Genomic DNA, 25665 nt, shown 5'->3' with positions numbered 1-25665 from the left:
GTGGGGGGAATCCCTGGGTGGCGCAGCGGTTTGGCGCCTGCCTTTGGCCCAGGGCACGATCCTGGAGACCCGGGATCGAATCCCATGTCGGGCTCCCGGCGCATGGAGCCTGCTTCTCCCTCTGCCTGTGTCTCTGCCTCTCTCTCTCTCTGTGTGTGTGTGACTATCATAAATAAATAAAAATTTAAAAAAATCAGCGTGGTTCATCTCACCTAGGTAGTTAAAACCTCCATGGGTCACTACCATTTGACTCCGTTTTAGTTTTCGTCTTCATGTGTACCAATATCCGACATTGTGCTGCGTATTTGCTTTCTGTCTGTCTACTCTCATTAGAACATAGCTCCACAAATATAGGGGCTCTATTTAATCTCTTTTCTAGTGTATCCTCAGCACACAGAATGATGCCTGGCACATAGTAGGTGCTCAGTAAATATTTGCCGAATGAACAAACTCATGAATGAATAAGCCCCTTTCCTATTTCTTTTTGTAAGCTCTTTAGTCATACTGTGTGGATTTTATTAGATTCCCCCACCAATTGGAACTTGAGAAAATCATTTAAATTTCTCTGGGTCTTAGTTACACCATGTGTAAAATGGGATTAATAATAGCTTTCCTGGGACGCCTGAGTGGCTCAGTGGCTTAGGACAAGGTCCCAGAGTCCTGGGATCGAGTCCCACATCAGGCTCCTGCACGGAGCCTGCTTTTCCTCCTTCTGCCTATGTCTGCCTCTCTCTGAGTCTCTCATGGATAAATATAACATCTTTAAAAAAAATAATAGCTCTCCTACTTACCTTCAGGGGTTGTTATGATCATCAGTTAAAATAACGTATGTCAAAATGCCTTAAAAGCCATAAACTGCTATACAAACTTGAGCCACAACGATTCCCCTCCCCACCTGGCCCCCAATAATATATCACTTCATAGCCTTACCTACCTTTGGAATCTACTTTGGAACCAAGAAGGAAAAAGGGGCTTCAGAGGAACCAACATCAAAATAAAGATGACAAAGTCTCTGCACGCCAACGTATGCGGTTTTTTCATAATAAAGTCCCTAGGCCTCCTCTCACAACCTTCTTCCTTTCTCACCAGCTATACATCCAAATCTAACAAGTTTGCTTTTCCCATTTTGGTGGGCCAGGAAGGGGGAAGAGGGTCATTGTTTGAAACAGGTGTGCAGATAACAGAGTGCTATCACTTTTCCTGACCCCCTGGGCAAAGGGCAGTACCAGCCCTAGAGACTCCCCAACCACTGGAATCTGGGTCTCTCGAGGGCAGAGACAAGCTGCCCTGATACCTCTATGGGGAGCGGGTCACTGGGCGGCTACTGGGGAAAGACACCGTCACAGTGGTTGAAGTGCAGTCTGTTCTGTATTTACAAAGGCAGAGAAGGATGTGTGATGAAGTCCAGGTAGATTTCCAAACAAAATGGTTAAAATACAGACTGTTCCCAGACAAACAAGCTAACTTGCAGTTAGAGATGGAAAATATTCTTGGCTAAACAACTGTTGTTATTAGATACGTTAGGCTTTATACCATATTGCTCTCTGAACACAGTGGGAAAAATCTTTAGGTGATGGTGTTTCCTACCTCACCTTATTTATTTTAAATGTGGCTTCGACAGGCTGATGGAATAGGATGTGGATTTTAGCAAACATGAAAAACAAAGAAAGGTCTCCATGTAGTTAACTGCATCCACGTGTGGAAGAGATCATTTGTGAAGAAGCCACTCTGTAGCTTAGGACAAATAGGGCATTTTAATCCTCGCTTGCCCCTACCAGGTACTTTTGAGGTTGGAAACAAATTTAAATTTTCACTAACCTAAGCAAACCCTAATTAGAAATGCAAATCTGCTATGTATACCAAAGGGTCAAATACTACCTGGAAGACAAAGAGATAGGCTTTGGGGATTATGCAATGTTTTGAATGACTCAGAACAGCACTTCTTTCCAGTAGTGTGGATAATTAAGAGACAAATCTCTAAAGTAACTAACTACTAGTCCCCCGCAAGGAACTAAACCAATGAACTGCGTGCCAAAAACCTCACAGGGCAACACAGATGAACTCATAGACTTCTAAGCCAGAAACAACTTGGGGAGATGATTTTATCCATGGTTGTTAAACCTGCCTGTAAATGAGAAGGATCTGTGGAAGTTTAAACAATACTAACATGAGACCCCACACTCCAGAGATTGTTTTAATTTGGCAGGCAACCTGGCATTCATACTTGTAAAAGCTCCCCAGGTGTTTCCAACCTGTAGCCAAGGTCTAGGCTCACTGAATTAGTCTACTGGTTCCCAAACTTGTGCCACAGATCAACTCTTTAGAGAGGGATTTCCAGGCTCCACCCCAGAACTACTGAAGCACAATCTCTGGGCCCAAGGCGCTGGAAATCCCTATTTAAGAACAAAACAAAACAAAAATGAAGACAAATCAAGAAACATCACAAAGTATTAACACTGAGCGTCCTGGTGTGAGGACTACTGATCTAATAGGTGATAGTCGCTGGTGTGCTGGGACACTGGCTCTTCGAAACAGAAAATAGAGACAACAAAACAGAACAAAACAAAAAATCTTGATTTGTAGTACCTGCCAATTTCCAGGGTGTAAATATTCCCTCCATGGCTAAGTTCGAGCTACCAACGTGTCCCGACTGAAGGCAGAGTTGGAAAGAGCGCACAATTGACTCTTGGATGGCAGTGCTAGCAAGCTTTCCAGAGTGAAACTGTTGGCACTTAAATCCTCACTCTCTGACTTACTAGCCAGGTGATCTTGGGCAGGCTTTTAAGCCCCCCTTGCCTCAATTTCCTCACTTGTGAACCATGTATTAATCCACCCCTACCCCTGCCATTACGGTTGTTTTGAGAAATAAATGATTACTATTATTTACCTTATGTAAATGATGTATACATAGGATATATGTGTATTATGTACTATTATTTTCTATAAAATTGTTCATTTACTAAAACACAATATTCTCATTATAATATTATTTGGTAAAAAAATATACATGTTAATCAACTTAATTTTAAAGTCTACCTTTGTCCTAGGCCATAATAATTGGTGAAATCATGGGTTTGATGTGCTAACTGCATTTTTTCTGATACTTATTAGATAATTACTCAATTATCGTAAGAAAGATGTTTGTCTATGCACTAACTAAAATCACCTTGCAGATGGCATCGTGTTTAATAGGACTGGTTTAACTCTCAGCTCTGCCACTTACTAACCAGGAGACCCTAAGCAAGTTAACAATGCGGTGCCTCTGTTTCCTCATCTTTAAAGTGAGGTTGCTGGGATGCCTGGGTGGCTCAATGGTTGAGCATCTGCCTTTGGCTCAGGGCGTGATCCTGGATTCCTGGGATTGAGTCCCACATCGGGCTCCCTGCACAGAGCCTGCTTCTCCTCCCTCTGCCTATGTGTCTGCATCTCATGAATAAATAAATAAAATCTTAAAAAAAAAGTCTTAAGAAAATAAAGTGAGGTTGCTGTCGAGATTAAATGTAACCTGCTTAGAACAGTGCCTAGCATGCGGTGAATGCTTTATGGGGTTTGGTTGCAACTGCAATTATTTTATCATATATCAACAGTGGTAAATGTATCACACATTGGAACATGCATCATTTTCTTCTGTCTCCCTAAAGAGTGTAAACTCTGCTAATGCATTTTTGTTCCCTTTCCTGTAGATGTAGAGTCCTTTTTTTTTTCTTTTTCTTATCTTTACAATAAACCGAAACCTGGTTTGTAGGAATGAGTTTGAACCTCACATGAAATCGCCAATATTTCACTTTTTTGGCCTCCCCGAATAGTTGGACCTCCCAGTAATTTCAGCTGATAGTCATGATTGCCAGTTTCTCCAGGTATTTGGGTCTTGCCTACTGGGCACCTGTTCAAACCTCACTGGTGATAGCTCCCTTTGACCCAGAGGCTTATAGAAAATGACCTCAGCCACCAGATCATTGGGTTGGGAGCCTAGAATTTCAATTCCTCTTACTGTTGAAGACCAGTGCAGGTCCGGGGCTGCCATCAGCAAATTCATCATCCCTCCCCACCCATTCCTCCCTGGGCACCCCCTTCCCTCTGCCCAAGGGCCCCCTGTTGCTGAGATATCCAGGGAGGGCCAGGTATGGTGCTGAGAGTCCCATATATATGTGTCATTTAATCTACAGCAAGCCCGTGACTTGGGTTTTATTACCTCTATTTTAAGGATGGAGAAACAGGTCCAGAGAATTTGAGTAGTTTGCTCCCTGTGAACTGAAAATTTATACTTTGGGGCTTGGGAAAATAAATTACTTAACGCCTCTCCTTGGTGCAGTTATGTGAGAGCTTTTTCTCTTCTCCATTATAAAGACTATCTGGGTGAAGGAGTCTGAGGTCCCTCGATGAGAAGCATTATATAAATTCAAAGCATAATTATTGATTGTACATTCTTTCATTAAACAAACAAAATATATGCTAATACTAAATTCATTCCAATTTTCCATTTTGCCATCCTTTGAGAAATAAGCCAATAAACCATTACACACTTAGCTTCCTGGGGAAATGAATTTAAATGTTAATATAAATCCTTTTAGAAAAAAACAAATTTTAACAAATAAGTATTTGAACAAGGAGGGTACTTAACCACGTTCAGAATGAGAAACGTTCAGTTCAAGACCCTTGGTGGCTGTTGAGATAAGCTCTCTAAATTTAATATTTTATAATAGACTCACACCTCTTTTGTTAGAAATGGAGAAACAGAATCATTTTCTTTTCCCCTTTATTGGAATATATTTAAATCTCTCCAATTTTATTTTGCTAATAGGCAGGGCAAAGTCTGTCTATAAATGTATCCTGACTTATCACAGGTAATCCCACACTCCAGCATTCATGTGTAGTACTTAACCTCAATTTAAATGTAAATTTTGGGCAACCACAAGTGCTTTATCTGTGAACTTTGAGAGCTCTCTTCATTAATGAGGTCTGCACTAATTATAAACAGTTTTGTAAGGTTTCCTTAAAACAATTGCAGAATTGACCCCAAAATGAACAAATTCAGAATTTATTTGTTTAAAAAAAATACTGGTACCCTTGTGCAAATTTCTAGCTCCTAGCCAGGAGCTACTCCCAAGGTGTGCACGCAGAGGGGAGGTGGGCAGGATGATAACAGAATGAACTGTACCAGAGAAACCAAGAAAAATGAAATGAAAGGCAAACGGGTTTACCCTCGAATAAGACCTCTCTTCTTCATGAAAGAAACCATACTCTCTTCTCACCTGAAAAAAGTTTTAGCATGAAATATTCTTGGCTTCTCTCTTTCTGATGATTCAAGTCAGGAATATGCAATTTAGCAGCAACTAATGAAAACAGCAGCATTAAATTTCTCATGAAAGCCAAAAACCCCCACAAAAACAATTTTTGAATACTCACAGGTACATCCACATATTTGGAAGCTGCCTTCACCTAAGGAGGAAAGAAGAGGGAGGAAGTGAGGCTGGTGTTTATGTTTCATTGTCCACAGCTCCGTGCTGTGCGTCGTCATCAGTTAACACAATCCACTGGCACACTGAGGTGACCAGGAAACACAGAGGGTACTAAAAAAATGTGATGGCTATTTTCTTCCCCAAGCCATAGCCACTGCTTTGAAGAGAAAGAGAGAAAAGAGAGAGGGATAGAGAGAGAGGGAAGGAAGGGAGGAAGGAAGGGAAGGAGAGAGAGATAGAGAAAGAGAAGAAAGAAGAAAGAAGAAAGAAAGAAAGAAAGAAAGAAGAAAGAAAGAAAGAAAGAAAGAAAGAAGAAAGAAAGAAAGAAAGAAGAAAGAAAAAAGAGAAAATTTTTACTGATTGGGATCCTGTGGCTAGTGTGGGAGTTTTGCATTTTCTCTGTCCCATTAAAAAGGAGAAAAGTGACTCTAGCTAAACTGAAACTGATTAGTGGAGAGCTTGCTAGTCTAGAAAGGCAACTAAGGCTGCTATGACTTCTTGTACCTGGGGTCTTTTTGTCATTTGGCTATAGATTTGTCGTAATGGAATCCTTGAGTTTCGGTAAAGTGTTTGCAAGAGGAAGGGAGGTGGTGGGTGGGTTTTCTTAATCCAGAGGGTGATAGGTATCTGTGGGTGGGGTTGAGAGGATACCAGAACCTTTTAAAGCCTGTCCCAAGGCTGCTGTTTTGTCACCTGTGTGGTTTTTTTTTAATTTAATTTATTTATTTGAGAGAGAGAGAGAGTGAGCACAAGCAGGGGGAGGGGGAAAAGGAGAAGCAGCCTCCCTACTGAGCAGGGAGCCCAACGGTGGCGGTGTGGGGCTCAATTCCAGGACCCTAAGACCATGACCTGAGTCAAAATCAGATGTTTAATCAACAGCCACCCAGACATCCTTGTCTCCTGGTTTTAAATACTACAAAACTTGGATGGGAAGTGCAGGAAGTGGCTATGAAATTTATTTGCAGTTTGGAGGGGAGAGCTTGTGTGTGTGAGAGCATGAAATCTGGAGTCAGATCTGAGTTCAAATCCAGACTCTATGACTTACAGGCTGTGTGACCTTTGGCAAGTTACTTCATGTCTGAGTCTCGGTTACTCATTGGCAAAATGCAGCTACCAATAGATACGTACTTCAGCTGGGTGATCGGAAGGTGAATGCACACAAAGTTCTGGGATATAGTAGGCAAGAAACGAATGATAGCTAAGGTGATCAATTCCTAAGCAAATGCGGGTGGGCTCTGTGTGCTGAGAGAAGTCAATGCATACCTGGGTTTGAGGAATAATACCTATGGGAGTCTGTCTGGTATTCTGTGTGTCTCATTTGGACTCAGGTCATGTTTTTCCAGGCACAGGTAAGACCAACAGGCTACGTTTGGGGTCAGAGTGGGTTTTTAATCTTATTGGAAACTACAAAGACTGCGATGCACACAAAGGAGTTAGGACATCTTTCACATCCCAGGTAGGCTTCTTCTTGCCATTTGGGTGAGACCAGTATCAGGAATCACAGCTTTGGGCAGCCCCGGGTGGCTCAGCGGTTTGGCGCCGCCTTCAGCCCAGAGCGTGATCCTGGAGACCCAGGATCAAGTCCCACGTCAGGCTCCCTGCGTGGAGTCTGCTCTCCCTCTGCCTGTGTCTCTGCCTCTCTCTCTGGTCTCTCATGAATAAATAAATGAAGTCTTAAAAAAAAAAAAAAAGGAATCACAGCTTCTACCCACATGTCTGCCAGGAAAGTATCCAGAGGAGCATTTCCCTTTATTGCTCTTTTTCTCAAAACTACTTTTCACAATACTGACTCCCAAGGGAGAGAAGCCAGTAAACCAGTAGGGTTGGGTGGCAGGAACCCAGGATTAAGAGCCAAAAATTCTGTAAGTGGCAGAACTGGTTGACCCTGAGATCGTCACATCAAGTCCCACAGCCTGGGTTTCTAGCATAGGGTGATAACTCTGTGTACTTTGCTGGGCTGAGAGTCTGACTTAGCAAAAAAACCATATGTGAAAGTGCTTCATAAACTTGAAAGGGCTGATCACACACATCAAACAGCTGATTATTAAGAGGGCATTGCATCCAAACATCTGGAACCGTCACCAGCACCCAAGTTTAATTCCTTGACTCTCCTGTTAGAGGTTCTCTGGGAACCCTACCGTCTTGCTTTGCAGCACTGACTGCAACTGTAATTCAGTAATTTTGTGCAATGTCTGTCTCTCACAGAATGTCGCGTCTTCTCACAGCTGTCCCCCCAGTGACTCACTTGGTACCTGGCTTAGAAAGGGCAATCGGGGAAAATGTGCAGAAGGAAGTAGAGAAAGCAAGTGACCAGTGATGGCGTCAGGGTGGTTGAGGAATGAGCAGGGGAATGGCCAGATAGAGAAGCCACTGCGTGAGTCAGCATGAAAGCTGACCTCCTGCAAAGGCTGGTGGGTGAAAGGAGAAGGGGCACTTTGGGCCATTAAAGGAAGATCAGGAAAGCTTTCCAGATTTCGCACAATTAGCATTTCTACTAAATGATCCCCAACACCAAATCTTTCCTGTCCATTCTGGATGCAGAATTTAGTTTGGGCAAGAAGGTGGCCTTCCTTTCTTTTGAGTCTCTCTCACCATAATATCTAACACCTAGATGATTTTGACCTTGCAAAGCATATTCATGTACACTTTCTTCTTTGAGCCACCCTGCAAAATGGGGGGCCATGAAGCATATCTTTTTATAACTGAGAATTCTAAAACCCACGGAATGTAAGAATTCATTTGCTCCTGATCTAGGCCAGAAGGCAGAGAAGGGAGCACTCAGATGTGGTCTCCTGAGCCCCAATTTCTCCTTTGGAACTCCTGACCTCCTCACCCACGGTAGAAATGTACAAAAGGAATTCAAGCATCAGGAATTCAAGTGGTTGGGGCAGGTGCTGGCAAAATCATTCTTGTCAACTAGAAACTGCCTCCTTTACTCTGTGGAGTCAGTGCTTGGCAGTTGGGAAGAGTTTTGCTACAGCTGAAATGATCAACCTTTAAACACGCCTACTCTCCATTTACCACCAACATGCAGTTTCGATTCAGAGAATGACACCAGTCAAGTTCTATTCCTTTCATGGCAGTTTGGGAAGATCAGGCAAGCTCTATGTCATGAATGAAAACCATCCACACTCCTACAGGCACCAGCCTTCAATTTGTTACCGGATAAAACCGCTGACTGGTACATTGTCTTATGGGTCTTCCTCCCATCCCACAGTAACAGGAAAAAATAGCTCAGAGTAAATTGTAGTCCTATTAGTATTTGGAAACATGTGGTATATCACTTTGGGTTCTGAACCTTAAGAAAGAGATTGATGGTGAGGCTACAGAGGAGCCTTCTATAAGGAAAGTGAAAGTGGAGATATCTTGCCTAGAAAAGGAAGCGCTCGTGAGCCTTAATTAAGGAGCTTCCATGGGGAAAGACTGAACTTCTTCATGGTGGTTCTAGAGCATGGAATCAGACTGGATGAGTAAGGTGAAGAGCCCCAGGAGAAGGTTCAAATAGCCCTCTCAGTCCATCCAGGTACTGGTTGTCTTTGACGGTCAAGTAGCTCAGGCAGGAGCTGTGTGGGGTACTCTGGATGTGGGCCTTCCCCCCGGTGACAGGTTACCTCGGAGGCTGCTCCCTGTTCTGACTCTAGTCTCCTTAAGAGACGAGAAGCTTTCATCAGCTCTATCTTTTTATAGTAAACGTTGAGATATAGCAGAGTGAATAAATTGGCAAAGCCAGGATCAGAGAACTCTGGTTCCTGAACCCATTCCTGCCTAACGTCAACAGTGCTGCCTTTAAACATCACATTTAGCTTCAGTATCCGTAGATACTGCCAGCTGTATTTTGAGAGGAAGGACCAGATCCTTCCAACTCATGAGGGCTTCAGAATTATTGCCAAGGGTCAGGAGAATTCAAGTACACTGTCTCTAGATCAAATAAACAACAGGCCTTACAATCTACACAAGACACTTTTCTGTTGTATGTAGGTGTTATTTTAACGAATAAAACATACATTCCTTTAAAAACACTACCTATTCTATAGAATTTTGTCATTATGTATGTTTTCCCATCAGGGTTTCTCAAAAGTGTGTGTGGATGTGTGTGCCATTTTCTTCATTTTCACTTTAAAAAAACTCTTCCTGGGGATCCCTGGGTGGCTCAGCCGTTTGGCACCTGCCTTCAGCCCGGGGCATGATCCTGGGGTCCCAGGATTGAGTCCCACATCGGGCTCCTTGCATGGAGCCTGCTTCTCCCTCTGCCTGTGTCTCTGCCTCTCTCTTTCTGTGGCTATCATGAATAAATATAATCTTTAAAATAAATAAAATAAAATAAAATAAAATAAAATAAAATAAAATAAAAAAACTCTCTTCCTAGTGAAGTGGCTAGGAGGATGGACTCAGCATCGGTGGGGTTAGAAGTCTGGCTTTGCCATTTTCTAGCTTGGTGACTTTGAGCATGTTACTTAGCCTCTCTGAGCCTTCTTTGCAAATGGGATGATCATACTATTACTCAAAGGGATACTGCAGGGATTGAATGATATAATCCATCTAAGTGTGTAGGACAGTCTGGTACAGGGTAAAAGCTATTAAAGGTAACTTTTCTTAGTGGTTACTGGAAATATTGGCTTATTGGCGTAAATGAAGTGCATGTTCCTCGTCCTGGTGATGGTGGTGACAACTTCACTCCTCACTTCTAGCCCATGGGCAATTTCTTTTTTTTTTTTTTAAATTTTTTATTTATTTATGATAGGCACACAGTGAGAGAGAGGCAGAGACACAGGCAGAGGGAGAAGCAGGCTCCATACACCAGAAGCCCGACGTGGGATTCGATCCCGGGTCTCCAGGATCGGCCCTGGGCCAAAGGCAGGCGCTAAACCGCTGCGCCACCCAGGGATCCCCATGGGCAATTTCTTCCCATAAAATGGATGCTGGAATCTCCCCAGGTTATCAGCAGATATCTGAGCTGACTCTCAGTTTGGTATGCTTTCTGCCAAATCAGTGAACATCTTATATACTAGAGACTCACCCTCAAAGCCTTGAGGAGACAGCAAAGATCTGTTCCCTAACTCAGGATGGCTGAGCTTAGGCGTGAATAAGAGGGCAGTTTCCCAGGACAAGGCACTCAGTTATATTCAATAACACATGCTTATTGCTCTCTGGGACCAAGCCATATGTTCTGGGACACAGGAGGTAAGGGGGAGGGGAAGGGATTTGCTCCAGATACCTGGTCTGGCACCTCCTCTAAGCAGGCACTCAATTGCCCTCAAGGGAAAGATAAGAACTGTGACTTCAGCCAAATGTCATTTCCTGAAATCCTTGCATTCTGACCATCCCACCGAGGGGATGAGGAATACCTCTTCTCCAGCAGTCCCCATGGGCACCTGCCCCCTTGCCCCTGACCCCAAAGATGGGCTTTCCCAGTTTTGGGAAAGGAGGTCGGAAAAAGAGACACATGGTAGGAGAGCCTGAGGGAGACCAAGGCTGATGGGAGGGAGACAACCTGTCAGCGAACAGCTTGTTCATGTTCTCACATGCCCGAAGCAAAGAACACTTACTCTGTACAAGGCACCACATCAGGGGCTGTAGATGGAGGCATTTGCTCCATGATTCCTGGCCCCCAAGTGCACAGTCTCTCCAAACCCAGGATGAGTCATGCCCATCCAACAACTAGTAACTATAAGTAACATTTCTGAGTGCTTACGACTTGCCAGGCAATGAGTCAGGAATACTGCATTTGTTATATTTAATCCTCATAGCAATCTATTAATGATTCCATTTTACAGTTGAAGAAACCGAGGCTAAAATAGATGAAGAGACTTGGCATAAAGTCATGCCACTAAGAAGTTAAAGCTTTGGATCTCCCATCCGTTAAACTGCCTATTATTCAGTTAAAAAGAAACAAACAAATATAAACCACTTTTATTGAGCAGTCATATTTAAGTCTTACTGTGTGTGTGTGTGTGTGTGTGTGTGTGTGTGTGTGTGTAGACACAACCTAAAATGGCTTTTCCGGGAAAAATGTACGAGGGATTTGAATAATTGTCTGCCCTGACTCAGCCAGGGCAGAAGGTCCAAAACACTTTCTCTGGCCTGAATGTCCCAGCTAATTACCTCGACCCTCCACCTGACTTAGTGTGTGTAGACAGGCTTAATGGTTTCTCTATTGAGCTTTTCCATTATTTTTCAGGTGCCCAAGGTAATCTTTTCATTGAACATTCACCATCCCGGGATTTTCACAATGCTGATGACTAAGGGATTTTCTTCTCCCTGGTCCTAATAAGGGGACCTGAGTTAATCATTGTGTAGCTTTGATAGGGAGCACGGTGGGGGCTTAAACCACTTCTCTTGCTTCATTAGGGGAAAAAGCAACCCAGGTGCAGACCACGAGGACCTCAGGGTTTGATACTATTAAATCAATGCACAAAAAAAAAGTGGATTAGGCCCTTTTTGCAAACAGAAATCTGGTGGGTAAGACTCAAAGATGGAAGAAAAAAGAAGTCTGAACAGATACCACTGCATTAGTGACTGCCTGAGCTCTCCTTTCTCCCCGTGGTCTCTAAAGAAAGCACCAACCAAGGAAACGATTTATTCTCTGCACGAGCTGAGGCCACCCCAGCTTGTCTGACTTCACAAGAGCTTCGAGCTGATTTCTCTGCCTTTGCCTAGAAACTATCTACGGCACCACTGCTTCAAGGGGCTAGCAACATTTATGTCAACATTTGGCTTTTGAGATTTCTGTTGCAAGGATTATATTGCTATTTTGTGCCTTTCTCCATTTCTCTAACCTAGGTGATCATAGAGATCTAGATTATTATTATTATTACTATTATTTGCAAGTTGAGGCAGTTCAGTATGTAAAAATGTTATGTAGGCCACCGCTATGCATAAAATAATCATCTTTCAGGGCATCTGGATGGCTCAGTCGGTTGAGGGTTGGATTCTAGATTTTGGCTCAGGCCATGATCTCATGGGTCGTGGGATGAGCTCCACTACTCTGCGCTCAGTCAGGAGTCTGAGATTCTCTCCCTCTACTTCTCCTCCTACTCGCCTGAGTGTGCACATACAGATGCTCTCTCTCAAATAAATAAATCTATAAAAAATAATCATCTCTCTTATGTTGAGCTTTTTTTTTTGAAGAAGAACCAATGCTAGTCTTTCCTTTTTTTTTTTTTTAAAGATTTTATTTTCCTATTTATTCATGAGAGACACAGAGCGAGAGAGAGGCAGAGACACAGGCAGAGGGAGAAGCAGGCTCCATGCAGGGAGCCTGACGTGGGACTCGATCCCGGGTCTCCAGGATCACACCCTGGGCTGCAGGCAGCGCTAAACTACTGCACCACCGGGGCTGCCCTCTTATGTTGAGTTTTATTACCTATTACCATCCTCATGTCTAGGAAAAGTAAGAACTTCTCTCTCTCTCTCTTCAGTGCCTACACTCCCTGATATATGGCAGCAGCTCAGTACAAATTTGTTGAACGAATAAAGTTCTGAGTATGGCACTCTTAGTACCCAGGGTAGAGGTTTCTAGTGTTGTAGTTGGTTTTTAAGTTACAACTGTCTTAAAGAGACATTGAAGAAAAGTGTAGGCAAAGGGAACTGCTATTTGTTGCCACTATGGGAAGGGCTGAACAGGTCTCTTGCTCCCATGCAGCACGGACAGTACAGTGCAGGGGTGAGAAGTGAGGGTGGGCAGGAGTCAGACACCAAGGCTGGCATCTAGTTCTATCACCAGCCAGTTGTGGGCCAGGGAATTAACTTTTCTAAGCATCAGCTTCCCTGTTAGAAAATAGTGACAATAATACCTCCTCACAGAGTGGTTGTATGAATCATTAGTTCAAAAAAAAAAGACAGCTTTTAAAAGTGTTTAACATGTACAGGGCACTATTCTAAGCATTTGATTTATTTATTTTTTCTTTTTTTTTCAAAGATTTTATTTATTTATTCATGAGAGACACACACAGAGAAAGAGGCAGAGACACAGGCAGAGGGAGAAGCAGGTTCCATGCAGGGAGCCCGATGTGGGACTCGATTCCAGATCTCCAGGATCATGCCCTGGGCCAAAGGGAGGCACTAAACTGCTGAGCCACCCAGGCATCCCTAAGCATTTGATTTATATTGATTCATTTACGGCATGTTAAGGATTAAACAAGTTAATGTATGTAAAAACCTTTGCACAGGGCCTGGCACAGTCTGTGTCCAATACACGTTGACTATGAATTTTATATTCTCTTTTTCTGCCACCTGCCAAGGGGCTGATTTGATGGGTCAGGGTCCAGGGCACTGGCTGGATTGTTTCCTAGCCAGCTGTATTGCCTGCTTCAGGCAACAGTGTGTGACCTACCTTGCAGTAAGAGGTCTGATTCTCTTACTTCTTTGCCTGGACTCTCTTTTTTATTCTATCTCTTCCTTTTTTATTCTATTTCTGACTCTACTCATGGGGGCCAGAGTAGAGTGCTTTGCCTTGGAATATGCACCCAAAGCCCAGTTCACAATGTGGTAGCCTGTTCCCAAAGAAGCTTGTCATCACTTATTTTTGTTCCCTGTATGGGCATGCCATTCCCTCATTGAAAAAGTGGAGTTTATTCTTCCATGCCCCTTGAGTCTGGGCTGGCCTATGCCTGTTCTGGCCAACAGAACATGATGGAGATGACACCATGCCGGTATCGAGCCAAGTCTTGAGAAGGGCTGGCAGCTTCTACTTCCTTACTCTTGAGAGCCAGCTGCCATGTAAGTGTGAATATCCTGAGACTACCATGCTGCAAGAAGCCCAAGCCATGTGGAAAAGATCATCAGGGTGAGACTCCATATCGGTGGAAAGAAGCCACATGAAGACACATCAAATTATCAGACATCTAGTCCCAGCCCAGCACAGCCAGCTGCTGAGTGCAGCCCAGAGAGTGACCCAGTCAAAGCCACATGAACCAAAGAGTCTCCTAGCAGAGCTCTTCCCAGATTCCTGACCCACAAAATTGTGAGCAAAATAAAATGATTCTTTTAGGCCACTGACTCTGCCATAGCTTGCTATGCAGCAATAGACAACCAAAGCTCAGTAAGGTGTTTCTTTACCTCATATTTCCTTACCTTTATCCATTGCATGTAGTTCCCTGAAGGATGCTGTGGGGATGTCCCTATGGTCTAGAATAGGATTTGGGTATTCCTGGGTCTCCTGGCTATAAAAACATCAATGACTGACCTGATATTCACCTGATTCTCAATGATATTTATTGAGCACATATGTATGGGGCACTATACTAGGCACCTTATGTATAATTAGCTCAATTAGTCATCGCTGTAGAGCCTAGAAAGGTTTGTTTCACCTTTCCTGCTTCACAGAAGGATGCTGAGGCTCAGAAGGATGCTGGGGCTCAGTAAGAAGTGAACCAGTAACTGGTGGAACTGGAGTACAAGCCTAGGTCAGTTTAGAAAATGTAGAGTCCTTTCACTACATCAAGCTGTGGATGTGCTGAAAAAGATGGGTCGTTCTAAAACCACTTCTTACCTACTGACCACCTGAGATCTGGGAAAGGGAGAATGTACTTTGTGGAAGGTGTAGAGGCTTTGGGTCATACAGATCTTGGTTTGATTATGCTCCATCACTTATCAATTTAATGACCTTGGGGAAAATTATTTAACCTTCCACAGCTTCTATAATCTGATCTGCAAAATGAGAATAACAACTGTCATCTTCGGAGGGGTCTTCTGAGGTTGAACGTTAACATCATGTCAAGTGCTCAATGCAATGCCTGGTACACATTAAGAGCTCAATAATCACTAGCTATTATTATTACTATTGTTTAATTCCCTTGTGGTTTGCTGGCGGTTGACTGTGTCAAGTGTGTTCCTATCCATAGCTTATAGACTAGACAAAGGTTGGCAAACCGTAGCCTGTTGTTTTTGTATGGCCCATGAGCTAAGAGTGGTTTTCACATTTTTAAGTAGTTTTAAGAAAATTAAAAAAAAAATACTTCCTGCAATGTGAAAATTATAGGAGATTGATATTTCCATACCCATAAATAAGGTTTTATTGGAATACAGCCACACCCACTCATTTATATCATGTTGATAGCTGCTTTTATGCTACAAGGGCAGAGGTTGAGAGACCATGTGGCCTATAAAGTCAAAAATATTTACTCTCTGGTCTTTTCCAGAAGTTTTCTGCCTCCTAGGCTAGAACATGCTTACAGGGGAGATCAAAGGGGGGGTGTGGAAAGAACCATAAACTATATGTCTAATCTTAATTTGCCCATTAATTAGTTGATTGGTCTCAGCTACTTGCCTAGCCTCAAGTCCTTATCTATTATAATAGGGTGCCAGGTGGAGTGTTTTCTCTTGATTCCTTCTAGAATTTAAAAGAAAAAAATGTGACTCTCAGATGGTGTATGAAGCAGGTTAGTTCTAGGAAGAATGTGGGATAAAACCACTTCCCACCACCTTGAAAAATGTTATAAATACCCCGGTAGTAAAGCAAGAGGCTTATTAACATTTTAGTATTAACCAGAGCTCTAGACATGAGGCTCCAGGAGAAATACAGTAACAGGGAAAAGAAAAAGCAATTGAGATAAATAAAGACCATTCACACAGGTACCAGACAGTGTAGCATGGCCCCGTGGGTAGACTTGGCAAAGAAGAAAAGGATTACAATAGACAGCATGTGCTGAGTATCTACCCTGTGCCAGGAACTGTTTTCTATGGTTTTCATGAACCCTCCAATTTAATATTCCCAGCACCCTCTAGTTGCAGCCCTCTTCATTTGTACCTCTTTGGGCTGTGGTGAGGACTCGGATAAAGGGGCATAGTAAAAAGATGCCACAAGCCCTCACAGTCCCTGCTAGCTGCTCTATTGCTGTTGCTGGAATGAGCAGGCCAAAGAAACAACTTTCCTGTGACCAGGGAGTGAGCCCTTATGTGAACTTGCCCTGAGTCCCTACATTTGCCCATGTCTGTCTGTCCTCAGCTTCCAGTTTTTGTTCTCTCTTTTTTTTTTTGTGGCAGAAATGGAATCAGCGGGCTTGACATCTAAATGCATAGAGACCCATGATGAGCATCATTCAGGCCAGGAACATGGGAGAAGCAGTGCCCATATTATTGATCAGCAGATTGGAAATATCTGAAAAAAGATGCGGGAGTTTCCAAAGGGGAGCAGAGGCAGGATTGAGAAGTGGTTCAGAGCACAGACTTTGAAGTTGGATCGCACAGAACCAAATGCTAGTTCTACCACATACTAGACAAGTTCCTTGACTTTTCCATGCCTCACAGCCTTCATCTATCAAATAGGGATAATGTCACTCTTCATAGAGGTGCTGGGTGATTAACTGAGTTGGCAGATGAGTTCCCAGGGCAGAGTAAAGAAGAATTATGCGTCCACTATTATTACTGTTGTTGTTGAAAAATCAGGTGGTTCTCCATAATCACACTTGTATATTATAGCTACATGTGGCTATTTAAAGTGAAGTGAATTAGAACAAAATACAATTAAAAATTCAACTTTTTAGTTGTAACCAGCCACAGTTCAAGTACTGATGAGCCACATGTGGCCAGCAGTTGCTGTATCAAACAGCTTGGATACAGAATACTTTCACCACTGCAGAAAGTTCTATTGGACAGTGATGGTAGACTCAAGAAACACTCATGAAAACAGGTTCTTACATTTTAAAATGTTAAGAATGAAGAGATGTGCCATCCAATTCCCATGTTAGAATAAGAGATCAGGGGCCCTTTGGTGGCTCAGTGGTTGAGCATCTGCCTTTGGCTGAGTGCGTGATTCTGGGGTCCTGGGATGGAGTCCTACATGGGGCTTCCTGCAGGGAGGCTGCTTCTACCTCTATGTCTCTGCCTCTCTCTCTCTCTCTCATGAATGAATACATAAAATCTTAAAAAACAACAACAACAACAAGAGGTCAGTTGGAGGAGGAAGCAGGAGAAGAAAAGGGTATCGGTGTTCACAGCCTCATCATGTGGATGAACCAAGAATTGAAGGTGGATTGGTATAATTTAAAGTTATCAAGATGCCGAGAGATGAATGACAATATTGATACAACCCTAACAGGAAGAGGGAGGGGGAGAAGTGTAAAATGGTGAAGTGAGCTAAAGCTCTATCTTTATAGTAGGGAGTCAAATCATCCCTCAGATCAATAAATTAAGAAATAGCAACATAAGAATAGTACTTGGGGCTATGATGATAGAATATAGTTTCAAGGGTCCCTTCTGGGGTCAGGGATTAAGGGTGGAAAGGGACAGGACAGAGACCTGTTGTTTCTTTTAAAATTACTATTATGAGTGTCTGCACTATTTCATTTTTAACCCTATATATATTTCTTTTGTAAAAAATTACTGAAAAAAGAACGAAACGAGTGGTAAAATGTTCAGCATTGTGGTGGAGAAAGGCATTTTGCAGGAGGAATGTGTCTCCTCCAGAGTAACTTCTTCAAGGTTTTTGGTTGACTGGAAACATGATTTTGAGATACGTCCTCTACAAAAGGCAAAAGCAAAACCTAGCAAACCACACCCCCCATCCCCCATACATAATCTGGATGCTCTAAGTGCATCTTGGGAAGACGAATACATTGTTAGTGCCAACTGAGGGATTGACTGCCTGGGGGAGACAGAATGTACCAGTGGGTGGATGTACTGGGACTCTGTGTGCGGGTGAGCAGTTGAGCAAACCTCAGTGGCTCCTGCTTAGGGCCAAGTGACAATTACAGTGAAAGCCCCTTACAATGCTTTCAGAGGCCCGGAGAAAAACACAACCCTGGAAGTACACCTGGAATCAGAGATAGCGTGATGGATTCCCCAGCTCTGTCACCAAGGGGGCTGACACGTCTTCTTTGCTGGCCAAAGATCAAGGGTGCTTCCAGCCAGTTATGAAGTGCGGTGCCCACATAAGCACCATGTAAATGCTGCACAGAGGCACACAGATCGTGAGGCCATCTTCCCTGACTTTTCATTTTTAAAAGAGCTGGAGTTTATAAATCCTGTTTTTACAGATGTGGGAAGGGTGACACCAACAATATTTTATGGGTAGCTCACCAGGTGGCCATGGCTCAGAAAAATGATCCATTGGCTTTCCAAATCTGGTGCACATTTGAAAGAAAAGACTTAAACATTGACATGTTTAAAAATAAGGTTTCTCTCAGTTGCTTATAAATAGAACCAGCGTTTGAAAAATTTTCAGATAATAGAATGTGAATATTGGAGTCCAAGTCTGGACTCTCCTACCATCTCAAATACTGGCTCTGTGAGTTTAGGAAAAACCATCGTTTACTTTTCTCACAGACAGCCTAAGAATACCAAATACCTGATATATATAGTCTATGCAAAACTGTGGACGCATTTACCAATGACTAAATGCCTAACAGACACTATCTTATCTGATTCTTCTAACACTTTTGTCTTCTCATTTTACAAAAAGGAACTGTGGCTCAGAATGGTTAACTTGCATTCCTCAGGGAACAGAGCTAAGAAGTGGTGGATTCGAACCCAAGTGGGTCTAACTTTAAAGGATCCGCTATTGGGATCCCCAGGTGGCTCAGCGGTTTAGCACCTGCCTTCGGCCCAGGGCGTGATCCTGGAGACCCGGGATCAAGTCTCACATCGGGTTCCCTGCATGGAGCCTGCTTCTCCCTCTACCTGTGTTTCTGCCTCTCTCTCTCTCTGTGTCTCTCAGGAATAAATAAATAAAATCTTAAAAAAAAAAAAGAAACAACAAAGGATATCCACTACTATATTACGCTGCCCCCTCCGTTGCCCCACCTTATTCACAAGATAATTCACCAAAGTCTAAAGATCAAATGCAGGCGGTGACCGTGCAGATACTTTGAAAAGCAAGAAGTGTCATATTATGATGATATTCACCTATCACCACAAAAAAGACCTCATGTATAACTATCGTGTAACCATCATGCATATTCTGAAATGACCTCTGAGGACCTGTGTAGAGCTTCTGCGGGGCCGGGGGAAGGTGGGAGAAAGCCCAGGCTTTCCTGGAAAGCATACTTAGGCAAAGACACGAAAACCTCAAGTTGTAGGGCTGCTGGTTGATTGCACGGCTTCTGTGCATGTTCATAAATATTGATTGTGATTAAACTATTATCATAGTAATGAGGGTAATAATGCCTCCTACAGCCCATCCCACCACACTACTCGAAGTCCCTACCTTTCATTAAACAAAGAGCTGCTGGCACTGCTGGAGAGTTGGGCAAGAGGCAGGGAAATGATCTCTATTAAGCAAAAGCATTCTGTTCCATGCACTGATTAGGAGCCGCAGCCTCATTAACGAGAATTGTTCGAATCTCCTGTTGCTCAGGGTACTGTGCTCCGAGACTGGGTCCAGGAAGTGTATGTTCTCATCTCTCTTCCCCCCCTGGGGCTTTCGAACAGATGCCCGATTGAAGTAGACATGTTTTTCCTTCCAGTTTCCCTCATTTCTGTCCCAGTCCTTCATTCCCAGCGAGGATTTCTGCAAGGCTCAAAGGCTCCTTCAAACCCACCTTTTTAACGATGACTTAACAAAGGTTGCACGCTTATTATTTGCCTGGCATAAGGCTAAGCACTTCACGAGTAATTAACCCTCACAGTGGAGGGCATGATGATTATTATCATTGATGGATGAGGAAACTGAGCTCAGAGAGGTTTAAGAACGTCCTCAAAGACACACAGTGGGCAGCATCATGTAGCTTCCTCAAAGGCACAAAGCTGGTGTCAATATGGGTGTGTCTGACTCCAGGGTCTGACCTCTTCATGCCACTGTAATGCTTTTCCATTGGTCTATTTACATGGCATACTCTCATTTTAGGAGAAACTTGGAAGTACAAATCAGAAAGCTTTAATTTTATACATTCTCCAAGAAGGTACAAAGGCTTATTCTTATCCCATCATGAGTGGGGGCCTCTGCCCACCTCTGGCATTTTGGGGTTCTGCTCTGCTTTCGGAACACATCTCAACAAGAAAAAGCCCAACAGAATGCGAGGTGGAAGAGGGCAAACACTGTGTCGCCCTTGTGTCCCTCTGGCTTCTGCACAGCCTTCGTGCTAAGCAAATGAGGGCCATGCTGTCATGCCTGAATAGTCATGTTTCTTCACGAGGGGATCCCCTGTGAGCCCCATGCCCTCCCTGGTCCCCCCACTACCTCAGCTTGAACTTGAGGGAGCAGATTATTTGCATCACTGCTGCCAGGGACAACTTGTCCATCAGACGCAGCCCAAATCTGCTGCACCTGCTGCACCAAGGAGAATTATTTTTCCTCTTCTCAGGTAAAGAGGAGGGACAACAAACAGATGGATGAGGTACAAGGTCTAGGTTCTGTGTCTAACACGTCTAGAAGTTCAAGTCATTTTACTTCTCTGGTCTCAGTTTACACGATTGCAAAATGGGGGCAGTGAGAAAGTAGCACCACTTCCTAACCTTCTGGCATCAACACCACCCTCCTGACTGGCTGTGGCCCATGCACCGTCTGTAGTATATTTACTTATATACTTAATATTCTTCTCTAAATTGGCTCACTTTTTTGACACTTAATTATAAAAAAGAAAATGTGTATCATATAGATGAAAATAAAATTAAAGAGGGAATAATTCTTTCACAGTGGGATTGGTGTTCTTTAATGTAGTATTTTTGTGGCATCTAACATCATCTCAGGTACCATGTGGTGCATCTACTGTGCTTGGAAAACACTCAGGGATATGTAGAAAGGAAGAAGGAGGGGGGAGGGAAGAGGAAGAAGAGGGAGGGAGGACTCACCCTGTTTGGCAGCGTTTGCCAATTCTTTGGTGCAAACAATTTGACTGTGGTCAGTTCCAAGCTGCCAGTAAGACAACACTAAATGCAGAGATGGGAAGAGATGTGGAGAACTGGTGCTCACCAGCAGGTGGGAACTGAGCAGATACAACACATCACTGAAACACTGGTCCAGAAAACCTCAAATGTTCCTTCTGTTGTATGCACTCCAGATAGTAACTTCCAGACAACAAGAGCTAAGGTCTTTTAAAAAAAAAAAATCTTTCTAGCTGTACAACTCCTAGCATAGTTATTTACATATAGCAGTCATGGGAAACATGGTAGCAGAACAAGTAATTGATTCTACTACTCAGTACTCAGTGACATAACCAACAGTAATAACCATAATAATAACAATAGATTACAACTATCAAATGCTTAACCTCATTCCAGGTTCAGCATTTCCTCATTTCATTCAACAAGATCATGGTCTTATTATTATTCCCATTGTATAGGTCAGTAAACTAAGGTCAGAGCTTAATTAACCTGTCTAGGATTATCCTCCAGTAAGGAACAGAACCGGACAAACAAGTAACCTAGGTGTATATTGCAATAAACCTGATTCAACCTAAAATAAGCATGCGGAATGGGTTATTCAATCCTGGTTAACCAAATATTTTGATTAACAAGTATTCTAGAAACTGTATATGAATGAAAAATTCTGGAAGAACTAAAACACTAAAGGGGCACCTTTGGTGGGTGGGTCTGATGATTAAGCATCTGACTCTTGATAGCTTGGGTCTTGATCTCAGAGTTGTGAGTTCAAGCCCTGTGTTGGGCTCCACGCTGAGTGTGGAGCCTGCTTAAAAGAAATAAGAATAAAAATAAAATGAAACTCTAAATGCTAAAATACACTAAACTTAATGGAAAACATCTCTGGTGAATCAGCATTTTGAGTATAAGGATGGGCTGAAATGGAGTTCTAAGAGAGTTTTGGCTGATCCTGTGATGAATGGTGATTTGGGTTCCTTAGGAGAAATGGTTACTACGTTAAGGACCGACCAGGTGAGAGAATAGTTAAAAGTGCTAGGATTATTTACACCTTCTTATAGGTTTAAGTTGAAGGTTAAGGCTGAGAAGGGCTATTTACTGGGCATCCACGGTGTGCCAGGTATCCTGCAGGGTGACTCTGTACTGCAGTTCTAATGGTCTCACCGGCCCTCTAAAATAGGTACCAGCATCCCCACTCAACAGATGAAGAGACTGAGGCTCGCCAGTGATCACTAACTTGTACATATTTCTGTTAGTCTGGGCTTCACAATCACATCCCTCTCTCTAACCTTCTGGTGACAAGCTTCCCACTACATGTGGTTCAGAGGTCAGGCAGCTTTTCTAATTTGCAATTGCAGAACAATTATTTTGTGTTTGAAGCCCCATATGTATCCATTAGGTATTTCTTTCATAGCTGACATTTCTGGGACCTGGTTGCTCGGCACCTCACAGTCTGAAGAAAATACTGTGTCTGTCTTATGTTCATCTGACTACTAAAAAACATTAAGGGAAATGGTTAACTTTGGATGCTTCTTTTTTTCTTCTGAAAAGCTTCTGCAGGTCTGCTTTGGACAGCAGGTATGTTAATTGTCAGCTGTGCTTTCAAGGCATGAACTGGAAATAGGGCTGATGTCCTACTAGGTGATAAAATTATCTGTCATAAACCCCAAAGTGGATGTCAAGTTCTGAACCATTGGGGAACGGCTGATGAAAGAAGTCAGTGGAAGGCATAGCAGATCAGTGCTTTACAGTTCTTGAACATTTCAGAGCACGGTGTTTTTTTGGTCTATGTAAACAAAATACATTAGACAAAATAAGTCTTGCCTTCCAACGGTGGCTCAAAGCTTCCACATCAGACTACAAACCCAACATCTCTGATAACAGTTAGCCAGTCTCTCTGTGACTTCTCTTAACTTCTCCAGTTGAATCAGTTTGGGATAATGTCCCTTCGTAACGCTCTAGATCCCATGAGCATGGGCAAGTTCCTTCATTATCAGGCTCTAGACCAGTTGTTCCTTTACTCCATCCCTGTCATTCTCCTTTTAGTATGGCCTTTGTCTGGGTCATAGTGAATTTCTGGTTCCCAGAAAGCACTAGACCTTCCCTCTCTCCATTGTGTCTTTGTACCCTGGAACACTCTTCTCTTCTTTGCTAGGTCCATTAGATCTCAGCTCAACTGTCATTTCCTTCATGGCCTCCCAGATGAGGTTGGGTACCTTTAGGCTATTGTCCCATTGCATCAACTACTTCTCCCTCTCTCTGGAAAACTGCCACATGTGTAAATTACTTGTTGAGAATATATCTCTCTCATGAGAATATATACTAAGAGGCATTATCCGTCTTATTTGTTGCTATGCCCCCAATGCCTAGCATCAAGTAGGCACTCAACAAACATGTTGAATGAAGGAATAATATGAAACTGGAGATTATCTGGAAAGCACAAAATAAGTGAGGGATTTTGAATGTCTATTCCTTTAGTTTTATTGCAAAACAGTTGGTGGGTAAATTACTTATAAAATATTATTGCTGGTAAAATGTGATAAAAATAGAGGACTTCTCCTCTTAGAAATGGTATCAATAAGTGGATGGTTCCTGGAAGAGTTGCTAATTGACTTCATTTATGAGTTTCTCTGCTTCTATGGGGAATAACATTCTGGAGATAATAAAGACGTAAACCTAAGGTAGAGTCTGAGTAGTCCTATGACTTTGGACAAATAACTCAATTTCTCTCATCTGTAAAATGGGGATGGGATAATAATCACATCTACTGCATAGGGGTGATTGTGAGGATCAGCTGAGGAAATGCATGTGAGTCACTTAGCAAAGCACCTGGCACATAGTGAGTGTTCAGTAAAGGTCAGCTATTACCAAAAAAACAAAAACAAAAACAACAACAATAACAAAAAAGGTCAGCTATTACCACCACAGTTGGTGCTTCTGTCCAAGGTAGGCCCCTCCACTCTGAAGTGTAGAAACCAACTGACTTGAATCACATGGATTCAACATTTGATAATCGGCTGATGTTACCCTCTCAGTAGAGCCAGACCTCTCTGGCTATACCACCATCACTAGCCCAAATTATAGAAAGCCGTCTCTCCCATTCTGGGCATTCCCCGCAACCTACGCAAAAATGGGACATCGTCAGAGACAACACTAACAATTATGAACACTCACCCCTCTCTAAAATTTGAACTGCTTCCTGACCACAATGTTCTGTGGACAGAAGTGAATTCCTTTGATTCAGTTCTGGCTTTTGACCAAAGTGGCAGTCTTGTTCTTTGGCATGACATCAAGAGCTCTGCACAAAAGCAGTCTATGCTGCTGGTTGATCTGCACTTAACACCAGCCCTGGTCCTAGATTCTAGCAGGAAGAAGTGTGTCTACTTTGTTTCATTTCTAAGTGGCAAAACAACCAAAATGCTAGCAAGTGGAAAGAAAGGGTAAGTGAGGGTGATTGAGACCTAAGAGATTGGACATACGGTAGGGTTTGGGCCCCTGACAGCTCTGAATGGGGCTTTATCCTGCCTGTCCTGAGTGGCTTCCATTTTCATTGTGACTATCTCAAATGGACTGGCTTGGTGGGAGGATCTTGAGTGAATTCTAGGGGCCTTCAGAGGATTTGAGGTAATTATTCCGTCTGCCAGGGGAGTGGGTATGGGCCCCTTCTACATTGTCACCCCTCCTGGGAGGCTCCAGAGTTTAGTGGGAGAGTACCCTGGTCAAGCTTGAGGGTTTAACCTCTCCGAGCCTCAGTCTGATCTTCTGCACAAGAGTGCTGCTGGAATGGCAGCGTTCGGAGGATTCAATGAGAAAAATATATTTAAAGCACTTAGCTCTGTGCCAGGCACTTAGCAAGTGCTTAAGGAACAGGAGCGGTTGCTCCTGTCGCTATTTTAGACTTCTGAATTCATCTAATAAAACCATCGTCATATTACGCCAAAGGGAATGAAAAACCGAGGTGTGGTCTCGTGTTCCAGGTCACACGGCTCCCAGGTGAGGGGCAGGACTGGGATCCCACCCCAGGTCTCTCCACTCCGGGCTGCCTTTTTTGCCGTATCCCGCTGGTTCTCAGGACTCATGGAGCTCAGTGGAGCTCTTCTAGGCCTCGCAGCGTGCAAGGGGTTGGGGGGGAGGGCTTCCTCTTTGTCCCCTTCAAATGAGTCTCCATCCCAACATGTGCTCAGTCTCTAAATCCTGTTCATGTTGGTACCCAAGTATCCAGCAAAAAATGCCTCCTACTTTCCTGCCTCCTGGTCATTGCAGTTGCTGTCTTGTCTAGAAGACTCTCCCCTCTTTTCAGCCACAGCTGACCTCTCTTAGTTTCAGCCCAAGTCTCCTCCTCAGAGAACTTCTGGGACCATCCTTGCTGAAGCAGCACTACCCCACCTTCTTTCTCTCCTTTTCTTCCCAGTTTGTGGCCTGGAGAGCACTCTCGCCTCCCTTTAATTTTCTT

General features: G+C 43.2%; 1 protein-coding gene across 6 annotated transcripts in view; it reads right to left on the bottom strand.

Moving 5' to 3' along the window:
* Positions 1-25665, bottom strand: part of CADPS (calcium dependent secretion activator) — a 466408-nt gene that overhangs the window by 40249 nt on the left and 400494 nt on the right. For all 6 annotated transcript variants that reach the window (XM_055344208.1, XM_055344212.1, XM_055344209.1 and 3 more), the window contains one exon: positions 5407-5439. In XM_055344208.1, coding sequence (XP_055200183.1) covers positions 5407-5439 — 33 coding nt within the window. The remainder of the gene's footprint in view (positions 1-5406; positions 5440-25665) is intronic.

The sequence above is a fragment of the Nyctereutes procyonoides genome, unplaced genomic scaffold (assembly GCF_905146905.1).
Source record: "Nyctereutes procyonoides isolate TBG_1078 unplaced genomic scaffold, NYPRO_anot_genome, whole genome shotgun sequence".
NCBI classification, from domain to species: Eukaryota; Metazoa; Chordata; class Mammalia; order Carnivora; family Canidae; genus Nyctereutes; species Nyctereutes procyonoides.
This window is presented reverse-complemented; position numbering and strand designations above follow the sequence as displayed.